The sequence below is a fragment of the Acipenser ruthenus genome, chromosome 13, assembly GCF_902713425.1.
Source record: "Acipenser ruthenus chromosome 13, fAciRut3.2 maternal haplotype, whole genome shotgun sequence".
In the NCBI taxonomy this organism is placed as follows: Eukaryota; Metazoa; Chordata; class Actinopteri; order Acipenseriformes; family Acipenseridae; genus Acipenser; species Acipenser ruthenus.
Window position 1 is genome coordinate 24,550,378 of NC_081201.1, and position 15,597 is coordinate 24,565,974.

Consider the following 15,597-nt stretch of genomic DNA (forward strand, 5'->3'; position numbering starts at 1 on the left):
AGTTCATAGTAGAATTTCATTTACAGCTTTTAACATGCTGCTACTTCTAGTTTTGGATGGATGGATGGATGGATGGATGGATGGATGTGCTTCAGTGAGTTACAGGAAAATAATTCCATCTAGGGTTTGTGACATCATAAACTACGAGACTGTTAGGTCGAGATGGAATTATTTTCCTTATAACTCACTGAAGTACATCTATTATTTTTTATAATACATGGAGGTTAGTATCTAATAAAAAAAAGACAATAAACAGGTGTTAAGGTTCAAATTGTGAATTTAATGAATAATAACGCAAGTCAATATTAAATAATCTTAAATGTAATTCTTTTTGATGGTTCAGGAACGGTAAATTAAACTGGGTAGATAATGCACTGCAAAAAAATAACATTTTAAGGAAAATGTGTTTCAATGTGGTATGCTTTTTTTGAGTCGAAGATTTGTGTCGCTCACTTGGTTGGTGCTCCCGTTTGAAGGGTGATTGTATATCTTGACAGACAGATTTGTTAAAAGATCATAAATAACGAATTTTTGAAAGTCATTGACAGGAATGTCTTTAATTTCCCGTTCCTCTCCAGTTTCTCTGAGATACGAATGTACCAGCTTTTTTTCCCAAAATATTCCCCTTTTGTTACTTATTTATCAACATTTCTCTACTGTGGGTGTTGTCGAGTGATTGAAAATGAGACATTTTGTGTTTGACTTGAAAGTCGTCTCGGAGTCGAATGGGTCAAAGTTCAAGTATATTTTCCTCTAGAGGAATTATGACATTTTGACGTCACTACTGTGCTATATGATGCCTTTTTTTCGACTGGTTCAGGATGCAAATATAGCCTTTATCCATGTGTTTGTTGTGTGTGTGTTTTTTTTTTTTTAAATATATATGACCTCTATGCAGTTCATATAGGCTTCAACCCTTCAGTTTTACATTTTCATAATACATTAATTTGATTGGTTTCAGAATGTGTTTCATTTACTCTACCTTTTCTATGTTTTATTTTAGGCAAAGAAGCCATGCCTAGTGCAAAGGAGAGGGGCTGATTTTACTCTCACTACTATAGCGCGGCACTTTGGTTCGGAATTAATTTCAGGGCTGCCGCATCTATGGGACTCTATGATTGGACCCTTAAGGAGCTCAATTGATGTAGAGAATTTTGGTATGTTACTTTTTTCTTTGCATTAAAATCAACAGGCACATCTGTATCTCTAAATATTATATATAGAGCATAATGTAGACCACACTACTTGAAACGTTGATGCAAAAACAGTTTCAAGTTACTTAAATGGAGGCATAGAAGTTTCTGAGGTGCCAGCTCAGCAAAAACTACTGTTCAATTAATTTGCAGTTCATTTGACATGTTTCTCAGTTTTGAAAAGTGAACTTTTCTGGGATAAGAGGGCAGCCTAGGTGTTGGCATTTGATGTAGGGAATGGAGTGGCTGGTAACTTGTTAAATTTCCATGTTGAAATTACAATCTATCTTTGAACAGATGGGGAGATGCTGCTGGAGAAAGGAGATGGTGCAGCCCAGGAGCTGGTAAACTCATTACAGGTGCTGGAAATCACAGCAGGGTCGATGTCTTCTGAACTTCATCCTTCGGTAAGAGGGGATTTACAATTCTAGGTTAATTTCTGACCCCTAAACTACTATAGCAGATGCAGTAAGCGACATCTGAATTGTTCAGGAGACCTGTTTTTGTAAAACGCTGTTCTTTCTAATTCTCTCATGTTAAATGGATCCGTTTTTTAGGTGTTTAAGGCATACCTGTTTGTGGGGGTGATTTGATAACATTGTATTTTTTGTAACCTTGTACTGCTGCATGGTGTTGCACAAACATAATATACTGTAAATTATTTTTGTCCCAGTTGAAATTACCTTTGGGGGAAATGCTGAAGTGAATTCTATTTTAGTGTGAAATTAAACATGATTGTGGGACACAGCAGCTTCTTAGTCTGTGTGAGATGCATGACTGGATGAATTTCTTTTAAGCCTGTTTTTAAAAAAAATATTAACTGCAAAAAGATGTGTTCAGTTTTCCAGCAGATGTTACTGTGCAGGGCTCTTCTTAGACTCTGTCAGGGAAGCAGGGTGTTCATAGTAATAATAACTTTTGACTATAGTAAATAACTCATCCCTTCACCTTGTACTTCCCTGACGTGGAGTTTAGGGAGAACCCTGATGTGCCATAACTTGTATCAACAAGAAATGTCTAAATGTTTGTTAAACACTAACCTTGTTCAATCCAGGCTTTAAGTTAGGTAACATAAATATACTGGGCAGGATCAGACAAGGGTATTGGCATGCAGGCATCCTGAAGTTGCACTGCACAGTAATTTAAATAAAGATCTTGGGGCATTAAAGTCTTATTTGAAAAATGATGATCTATTTCTCTTCTAGCTGCTGCAGCACCTGCCAGATCTGTGTACATGCTTACAGCACCCATACACAGCTGTGAGACACATGGCCGCGCGATGCCTGGGTGTCCTGAGCAAAATCGCTACCATGGAAACCATGAACGTCTTTCTGGACAGAGTCCTTCCGTGGCTGGGAGCGATCAATGACAACACCAAGCAAGAGGGAGCAATTGAAGCAATGGCTTGTATCCTTCATTTTGAGATCTTCTCGAATTAGGGCTTTGGTACCCCTTGCACATCTTGCGTGAACTCTTAAGAACAGATACATAGGTTTTAGCAGTTACGAGGCTGTGTTTTGAACAGAAAGTAATTTAGTATTCTTGCTTTAAATTTTAATCGCACAGTGAAAGTGGTTCTCTGGTTATTTTAAGCTCCTGTTTGATCCTGAAACTGTCTGAAATGTAGGTCATACTCCTGTTTAAAACCCTTAATGTGAAGCCTAATGAATAAAGGATTACAATGTGACATTACTGTAATTCCTGTATTAGTGGTTCTGTAAAACTTGATGCACTACAATTTCTTGTCTAACCAAGCTTTGTAAGTTTTTGGAGGCATGTGTTTTGAATGCCAGTTGAAATTGACTGGTGGAACTAAGCACAGTTGACTATCAGGAGTGCACCAATAATCTGGCAAACCAATATTTTAAAACACAGAAGGGTTGAAAAGAAATATGCCAGTTTTGCTTCTGAGCTTGAAACGTAATACTTGGTAATTGTATGGAGTACAATAGTGTTCAATAATAACGTTTGTTTTCAATGTGTAGTGTACAGCACAACTGCAGTACAAAAACAAAAGAAAGCTGATGAATGTGATTTGATATGAACATGAGTGACAGTCACCAAAGTGATATATCAGACGCTTGTCCCCATTGACTCCCATCATATTCTGTCCAGGACATTTCAATGTGGTGATAGTAAGCTTGGGTGATATTGACAGGAGTGATACCAAGTAGGTATGGATTTATAACCTGTATTCCCTCGTACACACACTTTGGCTATTTTTGCCTTAATGACTTGAACCCTTCAGGTGTAATGGAGCAGCTGGACGTGGATATCGTCCCGTACATCGTGCTGTTAGTGGTGCCAGTACTCGGGCGGATGAGCGATCAGACAGACAGCGTGCGCTTCATGGCTACGCAGTGTTTTGCTACACTCATCAGACTAATGCCTCTGGAGGTAAGGCTGAGTTGTGGGTAGTGAGTTCATAAATAATCAAGTTATTCCCTTGTTGAGAATATAGCTCTTTTAAGATGTTTCCTGTAAGACAGTGAAGCTCAAATGACCCCATTTAAATAGCAAAGGCCTATGTTATGGGGAGTGTTCACACAACTTAGATATCTTTGGTGACTGCTTTGTTTATAGAAGACTAGATATATTAAACACTCCAGTTCCATTAAAACGACTCTTGCACTGCAGATTTTAGGTACTTTTGAGCCACACAGTTTATGGTGAAATGTCAACTTTTCACCAGCAGATGGCAATATCTCATAGCTTTAACTCTGCCTCTTTTACTAGTTGTATTGACAGACGAATTGTACTGGAATTAAATGCGTCTTGGTGCAGTGCTAGTAAACATTCCAGTGAAGTTTTCAACAGATACATTTTCCAAATGCCATTTTTATGATACTGATTTTATATCATCCATAACTATTAAACACTCAGTAGTGCTACATTTAAAAATACTAAATACATTTTACATGAAACACCTGAGTTCTATTTTAATCTTAGTGACAGGTGTTTAAAATATGTAATTCTTAACCTGTATGGGGCACTTAACCTTAATTTATAAACCTTGCGGATCATCTCAGCCAATTGGTTGTCCCTCTAAAGTAAGTTTCAAGATTCAAATGTCTCATTGTCTTAACGTAAATTTGAAGCAGCCAAAGTAAATCCAGTCCAAACTTAATTGGATGCTTTGCAGCCCACTGTCCTCCTATATTTGACATTGAGAAAATAACCTACTCTAGGTAGTAAAGTGTTAAAGCTAAACTATCTTGCACCAGCCATTGTTAACACCACCTTGTGCTTACTTGCTTTAAAAAACAAATTGTCCAGAGTTATTTTGAAATCCTGTGTGTACTATCCTTATCCTGTTATCAAAAATTGTTCAGACAGTTTCCTGTTTGCATAGTGGGTTTAGTTTTGAAACAGGATAGAGTGCTCCAGCCTACATGCATTTCTTTGAGTTCATGCATAATACATTTGTCTGGCATGCCTATCTGACAGGTAGAGAATCCAGTGCATTTACATAACATACATATAGTGAAATGTGGTTTCAGGAGCCCTGGGATTAGACTGATTTTTAATGCTACTTTCAACGTCCAACTGTTTAATCTTCATTCCCAGGACCTTTTACTTGGGGGCTTGAATTACATGTCTTTTACCTTTTTGTTTGTTTCTGTCTGGTTGTTTTAAGTCTTAAAACATTACTCAATTGTTTTCAGGCTGGCATTCCAAATCCCCCAAATATGTCTGAGGATTTAATCCGACAAAAAGCCAAGGAGCGTCACTTCCTTGAACAGCTTTTAGACGGGAGAAAGTTGGAGAATTACAAAATTCCTGTCCCAATTAAAGCAGAGCTCAGGAAATACCAGCAGGTGAGGTTTTTTTTGTCTGTTTGTTTATATATAGATATATGAATATAACAAGACTAGAAATTATGTGAAGTAGACAAACATATTGCCTTAGGTAATTGTAACGTTTAAACTATTTCAATGCAGGCAGATGTAAACCCTTTAATGTATTTTTTTGCTCATATTAGATGGTTGAGCAAGTATATTGAAGTCATAATTTCATATTTAAACTTCAAAGGTCCCACTTTTTTGCACTGAAGATCTCTTGTTTCATTACTTGTTTTGTTGAATCGTGTAAAATATCTTTGTTGACAGATAATATTATTTTATCTTTCCCAAGGATGGTGTGAACTGGCTGTCTTTTCTCAACAAATATAAACTACATGGAATTCTGTGTGATGACATGGGATTAGGAAAGACCTTGCAATCCATCTGTATAATGGCTGGAGACTACTACCTCAGGTAAGCACTGAAGACAAAAAAACTTAAATTCCTAAGTCAAGTGTCACACAAGTTTTTTCATATTTTTTGTTTTGTTTGGAAGGGCTCAAGAATACGCCAAGTCCAAGGCAGCTGACTGTAGCCCTCTCCCTTCTCTGGTTGTCTGCCCTCCGACACTGACTGGCCATTGGGTGGATGAAGTAGGCAAGTTCTGCTCCAGGGAATATCTGAATCCTCTTCACTATACAGGACCTCCCACTGAGAGGGCAAGGTAAACACTGTTTTTAAATGCAAGATAATGCTTCCGGTTTAAAGGTGTGTTCTTGTCAAAGAAACTGGATCAATTATCTTTTGATCCTTGTCTTTTGAAGCAACATTGGCCTTGAAAGTAGACCTTCCAAGTCGATGCAATTTCTTGGTATGCAAATATGCAATGTCTTTGAAGAAACATCACAGATGTGTCATGGATGTGTTCGCTGTAATTGGTTGAGGCTTGCACTGACACTTTCAGCTTGTTGGCGGTCATCAAAACATTTGTCTGGTGATATTTTTGAAGGCTTCTGGATCTTCATCCTTCAATTCAATTCCCTCAGTAGACTTGTTGCAGCCCATAGAAAAGGCCTCTTAGCAGTACACGATCTAACCCAGACCTGTTTTTTTTTTTTTTTTTTTTTTTATATATATATATATATATAAGTTCAGTATACAGAAAAGCGGAAGTTGAACATCAGTGAAAGGAAAATATGAATTGTTGATGCCCTTCTAAAATAATGAAGAAATGGAAAATTAGGTTGTGAGAATGAAGTCTAACCAGTGCAGCTGTACTGAGCTCAGAATACCATGTAGGACAAAGAGTGATCAAGTCTCAACATGGGTGGCTGATTCCAAAAGATGTATGTCTGTCTATAGCAACTGCACTCTGTTAATGCTAGGGTATTGGAGCTCTCACTGTCTGTCTGGTAATAATTGGAATTTCCATGTATTTCCATTCCAGGTTACAGCACCAGGTGAAAAAGCACAACCTTGTGGTAGCCTCTTATGATGTTGTACGAAACGACATTGACTTTTTCAGGTACAATCATTTTAAATGTGTCTTTCTCAGATTATCTCTGTAGCAGCTCCAAAGATTGTGTCCTTACTAAGGTTTTTTTTCTTTCTTTTCAGAAATATTCAATTCAACTACTGTATTCTTGATGAAGGCCATGTTATCAAGAATGGAAAAACCAAGCTCTCAAAAGCAGTAAAGCAGTTAGCAGCCAACTATAGGATTATTCTTTCTGGAACACCAATCCAGGTAACTACAGCAGGACAGCTGCAGACCAAATGTGTAGAAAGTGTATTCAGACCGGCTGCCATTTATAATAAAACACTCAGTCTTTGGCATTGCTGAGAAACATTACAGGAAGTCTGCTTGTTTGAAGTTTTGCTATCAGACAGCATCTTTTTTTAATTGAAATTGCAAGTCTTTCAGAAAACCGGTTCGAACTGTGAAATTTAAGCAATATGTACAATTTAAAAACAAATCTGTGTAATTGGCGGGTACTTGGTTTATTTTGTGTTCCAAAAGATTTTATGATTAACTGAAGTATAATTCATGGATAAAATATTCAGAATATCCTCTATGCAGATTGAGTTTGATTGAGGAAGGATTCTTTGTACTTGCATTGAATTTAGAATAGTCCTGTTTGATGCAATTGAAAAATTGCCAGTGCAGTTAAACAATTTTCAGCCTTATCGCCAGCATTGCAGTTGTATTTTGGAAGGAGAATCTTCTATGCTGTCAATATTCTGGGATGTGACTGGTACCAAAAAACTAACTAAAAAAACATAACCAGCATGGATATGCATTTAAGGGCACTAAAGGAAACTCGATGCACTTCATGTTAAATCTGTCCTAATTACAGCCTGTATTTTAATGCTGGTCCTGCAACTTAAACTTCCTTAAAGAACAATGGGAGAACCTTGAATGTATTGTACTTTTTTGAGAAATGCAAATTTTCCCTTTTTTTTTTTTCTTAAATATATATAGAATAATGTATTGGAACTTTGGTCCCTGTTTGATTACCTGATGCCAGGATTTTTGGGCACTGAACGCCAATTCGCAGCTCGTTATGGGAAACCCATATTGGCAAGCAGAGATGCTCGGAGCTCTTCTAGGGAGCAGGAGGCAGGTAAGCTGTAAAGGACTGTCTGTCTTCCTGGCAGCTGAAACTTTTCAGGCTGGTTTCACAGACCCCGAATCTTGGTCCACCTTGTCCTAAGGTTATGTAGTAGTCACTGATTTAGTGGTTTAGTAAAGTCCATCAGTTTGTTTTTACAAACAAATCACTGAAAGCAAATCGCTGTTAGTGCTAAAGCCACCTGTTTTTAGCAGGTACGAATATTTTGATCCGAGTACGCTTGTTGAATATTGTATGTATTAATAGTGTTTTACAATGATCAATTTGTTAAGGTGTTCTTGCAATGGAAGCATTGCATCGCCAAGTCTTGCCTTTCCTTTTGAGAAGAATGAAGGAGGATGTCCTTCAGGATCTTCCACCCAAGATCATTCAGGATTATTACTGCAATCTCAGTCCATTACAGGTGGGTATGCACACCACACTCATTTACTTAACAGAAACATATAAATTGTATTGCAGCCTAAAATTTAAAAAAGCCTAAAAGGTAATGAGAGAATGACTGACTGCTTGACTTAAATTGTGTCCGAATATCGTCCTACAAAATAGCCAATAAAATAACTGCATTTATTTACAAGGACTGCAGCGCCGTGAGTTACTACTTGTGCTGAATATTGCAGTGGTTTTATGACAGTCCAGGTAAGCCATCAAACTCATTTTACTTGAGTGGGATGGAAACCCAAGCCCCCAGATGTGAAAGACAATGAATGAACCGTGGAGCAGCTGCAGACTCGCACGCAGCTGTCATCTGCCGTTGTCCTTTCCCTGGTTCAGCAGCGTACTCTGGGGCTGTGTTCTCTTAATCCCAGTTGTTTCCGTTGCCCTCTGCATTGTAAGAGGACCTTTTTAACCGTTTCAGAAATTACAGCAGGGCCCAGTAAACCCTAGCACCGGCACAGTCCTATAAACTTCATTTTGTTTTCTCTATTGGTTCCCCGTACTGAGTGCCAAAATACTGTACATAATCTTTAATAAAATGCCGTTATTGTATTTTATGTTTGTGGAATATGCACATTTAATGCACCTTTATGTAAAAAGAAACTGCTTACTGTTTATTTCTGGCCTTCAACCCTGACCTACTCCAGATTTCACTACATACATTTGAAGGTAAAAAGGTCATATTTTTTATTATTTATTTCTTAGACTCCCTTATCCAGGGCGACCTTACAGTTGTTACAAAATATCACATTACAAAATATCACATTACAGATAAGAGCACTTGCAAAATACAAGTCAGTAGTAAGAGCGAAATCAAATAAGAGAAAATAAATACAGTAAATTACGGTTGAACAAATTCGACTAAGAGCAGTTTAAACTTAGAGTAAAATGATTTGCTTAAGAGTAAATTCCATTAAAAGTAAGTACAATAAATGGATAAGAACTATTTCAAATAAGAGCAATTACAAAACGTGAGTACGGTTACCTTTAGGAGTAAAATCAAGTACAAGATACAGAAAATATAATTGTATATATAGTACAAGATGATATGATTGGGTAATAATATTTAGATTATCTTTTGTATGTATATAATATTTTATAATATTGAAATGGAATATACTGCAATAAGCACTTTTAAAATACAGGTGTTTAAAATGACAGGATAGCTCAACCTCTAAATATGTTTGAACTCCTGAGGTAATTGGATAGCGTTTAAAAGTTTCATGTGGGTTAAATGCCATACATTGCATAACTGCTGGCTTCAATCCCACTTGTATTAATGTTCTTCCAACATCATTAAAAATAGTGGTTTTCTTCCTGGAAACTACTATATTGGCACCATTCCAGACTATTTCTGAAATAGATTTCTGATTAGAGCCCAGCCACAGTTCTTGTGTAATAATGAAATAAAGATCTGGTTTTCCTGCAATTCATTAAGCCTGGGGATCCCCGGACAGCCTCAGCAGTATCTGTTTGTCTGTCTTGAGACTAACTGTGCAATACTCCCCATTGCGCCATTCTGAAGGAATGCTTGTTTAAAAGGGTAGGGGTTGAATTGATCCCCCCCCCCCCCCCCCCCCCTGCAAAAGATGTGATCTCAAAATACTGTGGTCTTATGGCTGCCCTGAAGTTTCTCACTGGTTTGAGTAGGCATGGCTTAAACCCAAGCTGTTTCGTCCCTTTTGTTTTAGGAAACATGAGCATCCAGACATAGATTTCTAAAGGTATGATTTACAGTGAAATTTAAGTAAACTGTATTTTTTCCTTTTTTTGAATATAAAGATTCAACTGTATGAAGATTTTGCCAAATCTCGAGCGAAGGTCGACCTCGATGACACGCTGTCTACTGCTACTGCCCCACAAGAAAACGAACAGCCAAAGCTAAAGCCTACTGGTCATGTGTTCCAGGTGCCTGTTTTGTTGCTTCATTGATTTATGAGAGATTTGTGTTTATAACATGTGTTCTTTCTTGTCTCTACATTTCTTACTTGTTAAATCATTGTGTGTTGTCTATATTTCTCTTGCTGTTTCTGCTTTAGTTAACAGGTTTATTAACAGGTGTCACTATAATTTCTACCAGCTCTGCAACTGTTGAAAATCTCGATACAAAATCAGTTAGAGGAGACACATTCAATGTTTGTTTGGTTTTTTCAGCTATTGTGTGTGCTTCCTGATCTCTGAAAAACCTGCTTCTATTTAAAGAGCCAGTGGGGCTGACAGAGGTGGGAGACTGGCCATTCAAGCTTTTTATCTGTGATCCGGAAGCACAGACAGTACCCAAAGGGTTTTTTCCAAGTGATCCGAAAGCTATTTGGTAGCAAATATAATGAAAGGAAAGGGAATGGTAAAAAGGTCAATGAATTGCTGTATTTGAATCTATACCCATTAATGAATTCATACATCCTTGAATGCTATTTGATGAACTTGAGACAGTTGTTGTGTGTATGTAATTGCACACAATGAAGTTTCAAAGATTGCCACTGTACATAATTCATAGTCTTAATGGTGTTTTTATAGCTTCTTCTAAGGATGAGAGACATTATTCAGTCCAAATAAGGAGATGGTCGTGATGTTTTTTAGAATAGTTCATAGTCACCAGACTCTTACAAATTTAGTTGTATTGTTTGAATAATTCATGCGCTGCACAGAGCTCAAGATGGAATTGGAAAATATATTGGCTGAAAAGGTCAGTTTTCACACTGGAATGATGGAGGCTGTTTTCTATATTGTGTTACTTAAATTTTCCAGCACGTTGGAACAAATCCATTTCTCGGCCGTGATCAAGATGTCTGTAATGTGTTAATTGTTACTCTACTGGATTAGTATTCATCACATAGCCCTCCTGCATTTTACCAAGGAAAAATTCTCTTTGATAATTATTTTGCTGTTATGCTTCACAACACAGGGAAATTGAGTTCCCACTTCAAAACTAATTTGTTTTATATATATATATAATATATATATATATATATATATATATATATAATATATATATATATATATATATATAATGTGATCATGTTGGCTAAAGTGTAGGTTGTTTTTTAATGGCTACTTTTGTCTGACACTTATCTATTGCAAAATGAATTAATAATGGGTCATTTATTATCTTTTATTATCATACCACTTTTATTATATAGCATTAGCTTCCTTGGGATGCTTGTTTTATAAAGGAGTGTTTCAAAAATAAGACAAAAAATGACTCTAAACTGCTGACTAGTAAAATGCCAAGTTAAACAAAATCTATAAGCTTGTTAAGATGTCGATTTGACTCAGCATTCTGAACAGAACGTGGAGTTCCAAAGTGAAGGAGCTTAAGAAGTAAATGTCCTCGACCACAGGTTTTTAAATGAGTTCTTGGAATTACCAAATGACCGTTCTTGTCAGATCTCAAAGTCATGACAGTTTGTAAGGAATCAATAACAGGCTATTGTCCTACAAGTAAGGAGCAACATTTTTAAAATCAAATTACTGGAAGCCAAAGTAGTGATCTTAAAACTAGGGAATTGTGACAGGTAGAGCTAGTATGACTAAGTAATCTGGCATTTTGAATTTGCTGCAACCATCTGGGAGGCCAGCAAATTATAAATGATTCTGTCTCTGGTTTTGTAAGCTCTGCAAAATACCTTCAACTACTTTTGGTGCAGAAATGAAGTGGAAGGGTTTTGAACAAAATTAGGCAATTTTGAAATACTTTTCTAGAAACAGGCTTTAATACATATACCCAAAACAGACAGCAGTACAGCTTTAGCCAGGTTTTCATTATATGATACAGTGAACCATTTGTCTACCTTATGCCTTTCAACTCTACTTTAGAAACCATAGTAGAGTCACAGCAAACCATCACTTCAGTATGTCCTTACATGAATAATTACAAAATGTATCTCCTAACTCCAGGCTCTGCAGTACCTGAGAAAGCTGTGCAACCATCCAGCACTGGTTCTGACACCACAGCATCCAGAACACAGGCGGATTACAGAGCAGCTCACTGCCCAGCGCACCACCCTGCGAGACATTCAGCATGCTCCAAAGCTCTCTGCACTAAAGCAGGTAGGTGGATCACAGCTTTTTGGGGCGTCACTGCATTTGATTCAGGGAAAGAATACCTCAGATCTGACAAAGCTGAACTCCATTATCCAGTAACATGCATCAGAAGTCTGGTTTGGTTTTGCCTGTAACTTGCTTCCCCCTCGCTCCCCAGCTTCTATTGGACTGTGGTTTGGGAAATGGAGGCGCCACAGAGGGTGGCACGGAGGCTGTTGTTGCTCAGCACCGAATCCTGATTTTCTGTCAACTCAAAAGCATGCTGGACATCGTGGAGCACCACCTCCTGAAAGCTCACCTGCCTTCAGTTACCTACCTGAGGCTGGACGGCAGTGTGCCGGCTGGACAGAGGCATTCCATTGTGTCACGGTATTGAAACTGCATAAAGCAATGTGGGACTTTGCATTAGGATTTGTTAAGGAATTCTGTTCCGTTACATCCTTGGTTATCTATGTATCTTGTTTAAATAATCTTTTTGATTGCATGCTTTAATGTGTTTGTAATGGTAGTTAGTCACAATAATGAGTCCCCTTTCACTTCTGTAGACCTTTTATAAATCTTCTTGTATGGCAAGTTACTAGATTGGTCTAAGACTGAATCTCTTCCTTGATTCCAGATTCAATAATGACCCCTCTATCGATGTGCTCCTGCTCACCACTCATGTGGGAGGACTGGGTCTGAACCTCACAGGGGCTGACACTGTAGTGTTTGTAGAACACGACTGGAACCCAATGAGAGACCTACAGGCCATGGATCGAGCTCATCGTATTGGACAGGTACTAATTCAACTGTGAAGTAAACTTGCAGAATGCCATTGACACTGAAGACTAGGGGCTTTATTTTTATTTCAAGTACAACTTGCAAGAATCTACTGTAGTTTAACACTAGAACCACCCCGGTTATACCTAAAACTGCCACCAGCAATCATTATGATGGTTACATTTTAAACAACATCAGTATTAAAATGAAAGACAAACTATCGACTACAACTCACAAGTTGTATTCAAGTACATCATATCAAACATCTGCACAGCCAAAACACCATATTTTAAATTAACAATTAAATGTAAAAAGGTTTATTTTCTAACTAAACTTTAAAAACGAGAGTAGTTTTTTAATTTAAAACAAAAGTAACATTTTCTCTTGCGTGTGTCACTCGGTGCAGCACAGAATCTAGGTTGAGCTGCTGCAGCCTGCAGCTTTGCAGTTTTCTGATCAATGTTTCTGCCAAAGTGTTGTGTCTAGCTTCTTATAATCTCTCTTACTGATGCCTTCCAATTTTGATAACATTTAAATGTCTCTAAGCCTTCAGTTTAGTGCTTCTAGTTTAAGCCACTTGCTGCAATGTCTTTTTTGTTTGCTTTCCTTCCAGAAACGTGTCGTCAATGTGTACCGGCTGATCACAAGAGGGACGTTGGAAGAGAAGATTATGGGCCTGCAGAAATTCAAAATGAGCATAGCCAATACTGTGATTAGCCAAGAGAACGCTAGCCTTCAGAGCATGGGGACAGACCAGCTACTCAACCTCTTCACTCTTGAGAAGGTTAGAATGGCTTCTTCAATGTATTTAATAGGGGCATTGATTTTGAGTTTCAACTAAGAACTGTGCAACCATCCAGCACTGTTTCTGACACCACAGTAAAAACACTCAGGCCAAAAAGAGATGCCCTAAAACAATAGTTAATCCCCACGGTACTCCTAGCCTATACTTCAATATGGAACCGAATAATGATGGATGCCACATAACTGCCAAGCCTGTTTAAAGCAAAGGAAACGTTTTGTTTTGGCCAAAAAAACAAAATCAATGAATTCTTGTAAACCATGTAATTGGGTTTTAGCAAAATTGCCAATTTGAGGTATTTACCTAGATTAATAACGGTGTGTTGGGTATAAAGCTGTGAAGTCGTGTCCTAGTTTGTTTTTGTTTGGGGTAGTTTTTTTGTTTCGACAGCAGGCCAGTTTTTGGGTACAAAGAAAGCTGTCTAACATGCTACTGTGCATTAGTACTGTTGATCTGATATTACAAATGCTAGCAATGATTTAGAAGTTAAGTGTTCTGCTTTCTACTCAATGGTTTAACATTCTGTAGGCCAAAAATCATTTGTGCATCTATCCGATATAGAACTAAGCTGATGATGCATTTTGTTCTTTGTTTAGGATGAGAAAGTGGAGAAGGGTGAAGCCCCAGGCTCATCGGGAAAGACATCGGCAAAGTCTGTCCTTGACAATCTAGGAGACCTTTGGAGTGAAGAACAATACGACACTGAATATAACCTGGATAGCTTCATGCATTCTTTGAAATAGCATGCTGGTCTGAGTCAAGTCTGAAGAGGTTGAATTGGCATCCATTTCCTGCTGATATTCAGCATACAGTACAGTGAACTGTTCATGGGTGTGGGAATACAAATGTTTATTTTGGAAGAAACAGATTGAGACTGATACTTGAATATTTGTATTATTGAACGGTGGCAGAATAAAATGTCTTAAAGAGTTTGCACGGTTTCTGCAAAGGTACATTTATTCGCAAAACTATCAAACAGTTAACGGCTTACCTGGGAGTAAATGTCCAGAAAACGTATGGGGTACTTGTGTCATAGTAGTTTTTCAGCAGTCTTTGCATTAAATTTCAGTAAATTTCAGTAAATTTAAGTCGTAACATTGAGCACACATTATGAATTAGGACACTGTTTTATCCTTGGAGGTCTCAGGACTCTCTTTTTAATAGGGTCAGTTGGCTCAAGACTAGGTTATTAACACAAATGAGGTGGGGCTGAATTTTAAATGAACCTTTTAGGTTTCAAGTATCTAATCTCATACTGGAAGAGTAGGCATGGAGTGGCAGATAGCAGGCTTTATAGCTTGCTGTGTACTTGGGTGCAAAAACCAACAACTTGGAGCATGAGCCTGGGCTATTGTGAGGGATGAAAAGCCACAACAGCTTTCAATAGATTAAGATTTTTTTTTTTTTTGTAATTATTAATTTTGTCTCAGCATAACGAAGAAACATGACTTACTCTTTTTTATTTTTATTATGAACTGTCAGTTGTTCATCAGCCTTGAGTCTAATAAAAAAATGAAAGTGAGAAGGCTCTTTGGTATGTTTGTAAACAGTCTCTTTTTTTTTTTACTCAATAGTTTTAGTTTTTTTTAGTGTTGGGAGTCGTTATTTCAAATGTGCTGAACACATGCTAAAATCCCTATTTCTAGTTACTTGTAGCGTTGTACTTTTTAAATGTTGACTTGCACGTGAACCAACAGCAATTACACTGAAAAAAACGGTTTCAATACCTGAACAAGGAGACAATTTAAACTATTTAAGTGTAAATATTTGTGTTCTTGCTGTTTCATCTAAACAGATGGAATTATAATCCATTCTAGAGAGCTTTCTTTTTCCTGTCCTTTTTTTTTTTTAAATCTATACAAGATACATTTATAAGTTTTACACATGTTGGATTTTTGGTGTGCAATTACATAGATTATAAGAATGGCCTGCAGGTAGCTGTCATTGTC

General features: G+C 37.4%; 1 protein-coding gene across 3 annotated transcripts in view; it reads left to right on the forward strand.

Moving 5' to 3' along the window:
* The window catches only part of LOC117418250 (TATA-binding protein-associated factor 172-like), a 44,905-nt gene extending 29,727 nt beyond the window's left edge, over positions 1–15,178 (forward strand). For all 3 annotated transcript variants that reach the window (XM_034031075.3, XM_059035798.1, XM_034031076.3), the window contains exons 22-38: positions 1,004–1,157; positions 1,491–1,600; positions 2,399–2,600; positions 3,442–3,590; positions 4,859–5,011; positions 5,328–5,449; positions 5,532–5,699; positions 6,423–6,500; positions 6,593–6,722; positions 7,458–7,599; positions 7,881–8,011; positions 9,826–9,951; positions 11,941–12,093; positions 12,245–12,456; positions 12,704–12,863; positions 13,460–13,630; positions 14,245–15,178. In XM_034031075.3, coding sequence (XP_033886966.3) covers positions 1,004–1,157; positions 1,491–1,600; positions 2,399–2,600; positions 3,442–3,590; positions 4,859–5,011; positions 5,328–5,449; positions 5,532–5,699; positions 6,423–6,500; positions 6,593–6,722; positions 7,458–7,599; positions 7,881–8,011; positions 9,826–9,951; positions 11,941–12,093; positions 12,245–12,456; positions 12,704–12,863; positions 13,460–13,630; positions 14,245–14,391 — 2,508 coding nt within the window. In that variant the 3' untranslated portion in view covers positions 14,392–15,178. The remainder of the gene's footprint in view (positions 1–1,003; positions 1,158–1,490; positions 1,601–2,398; positions 2,601–3,441; positions 3,591–4,858; positions 5,012–5,327; positions 5,450–5,531; positions 5,700–6,422; positions 6,501–6,592; positions 6,723–7,457; positions 7,600–7,880; positions 8,012–9,825; positions 9,952–11,940; positions 12,094–12,244; positions 12,457–12,703; positions 12,864–13,459; positions 13,631–14,244) is intronic.
* The last annotated feature ends 419 nt before the right edge of the window (positions 15,179–15,597 follow it).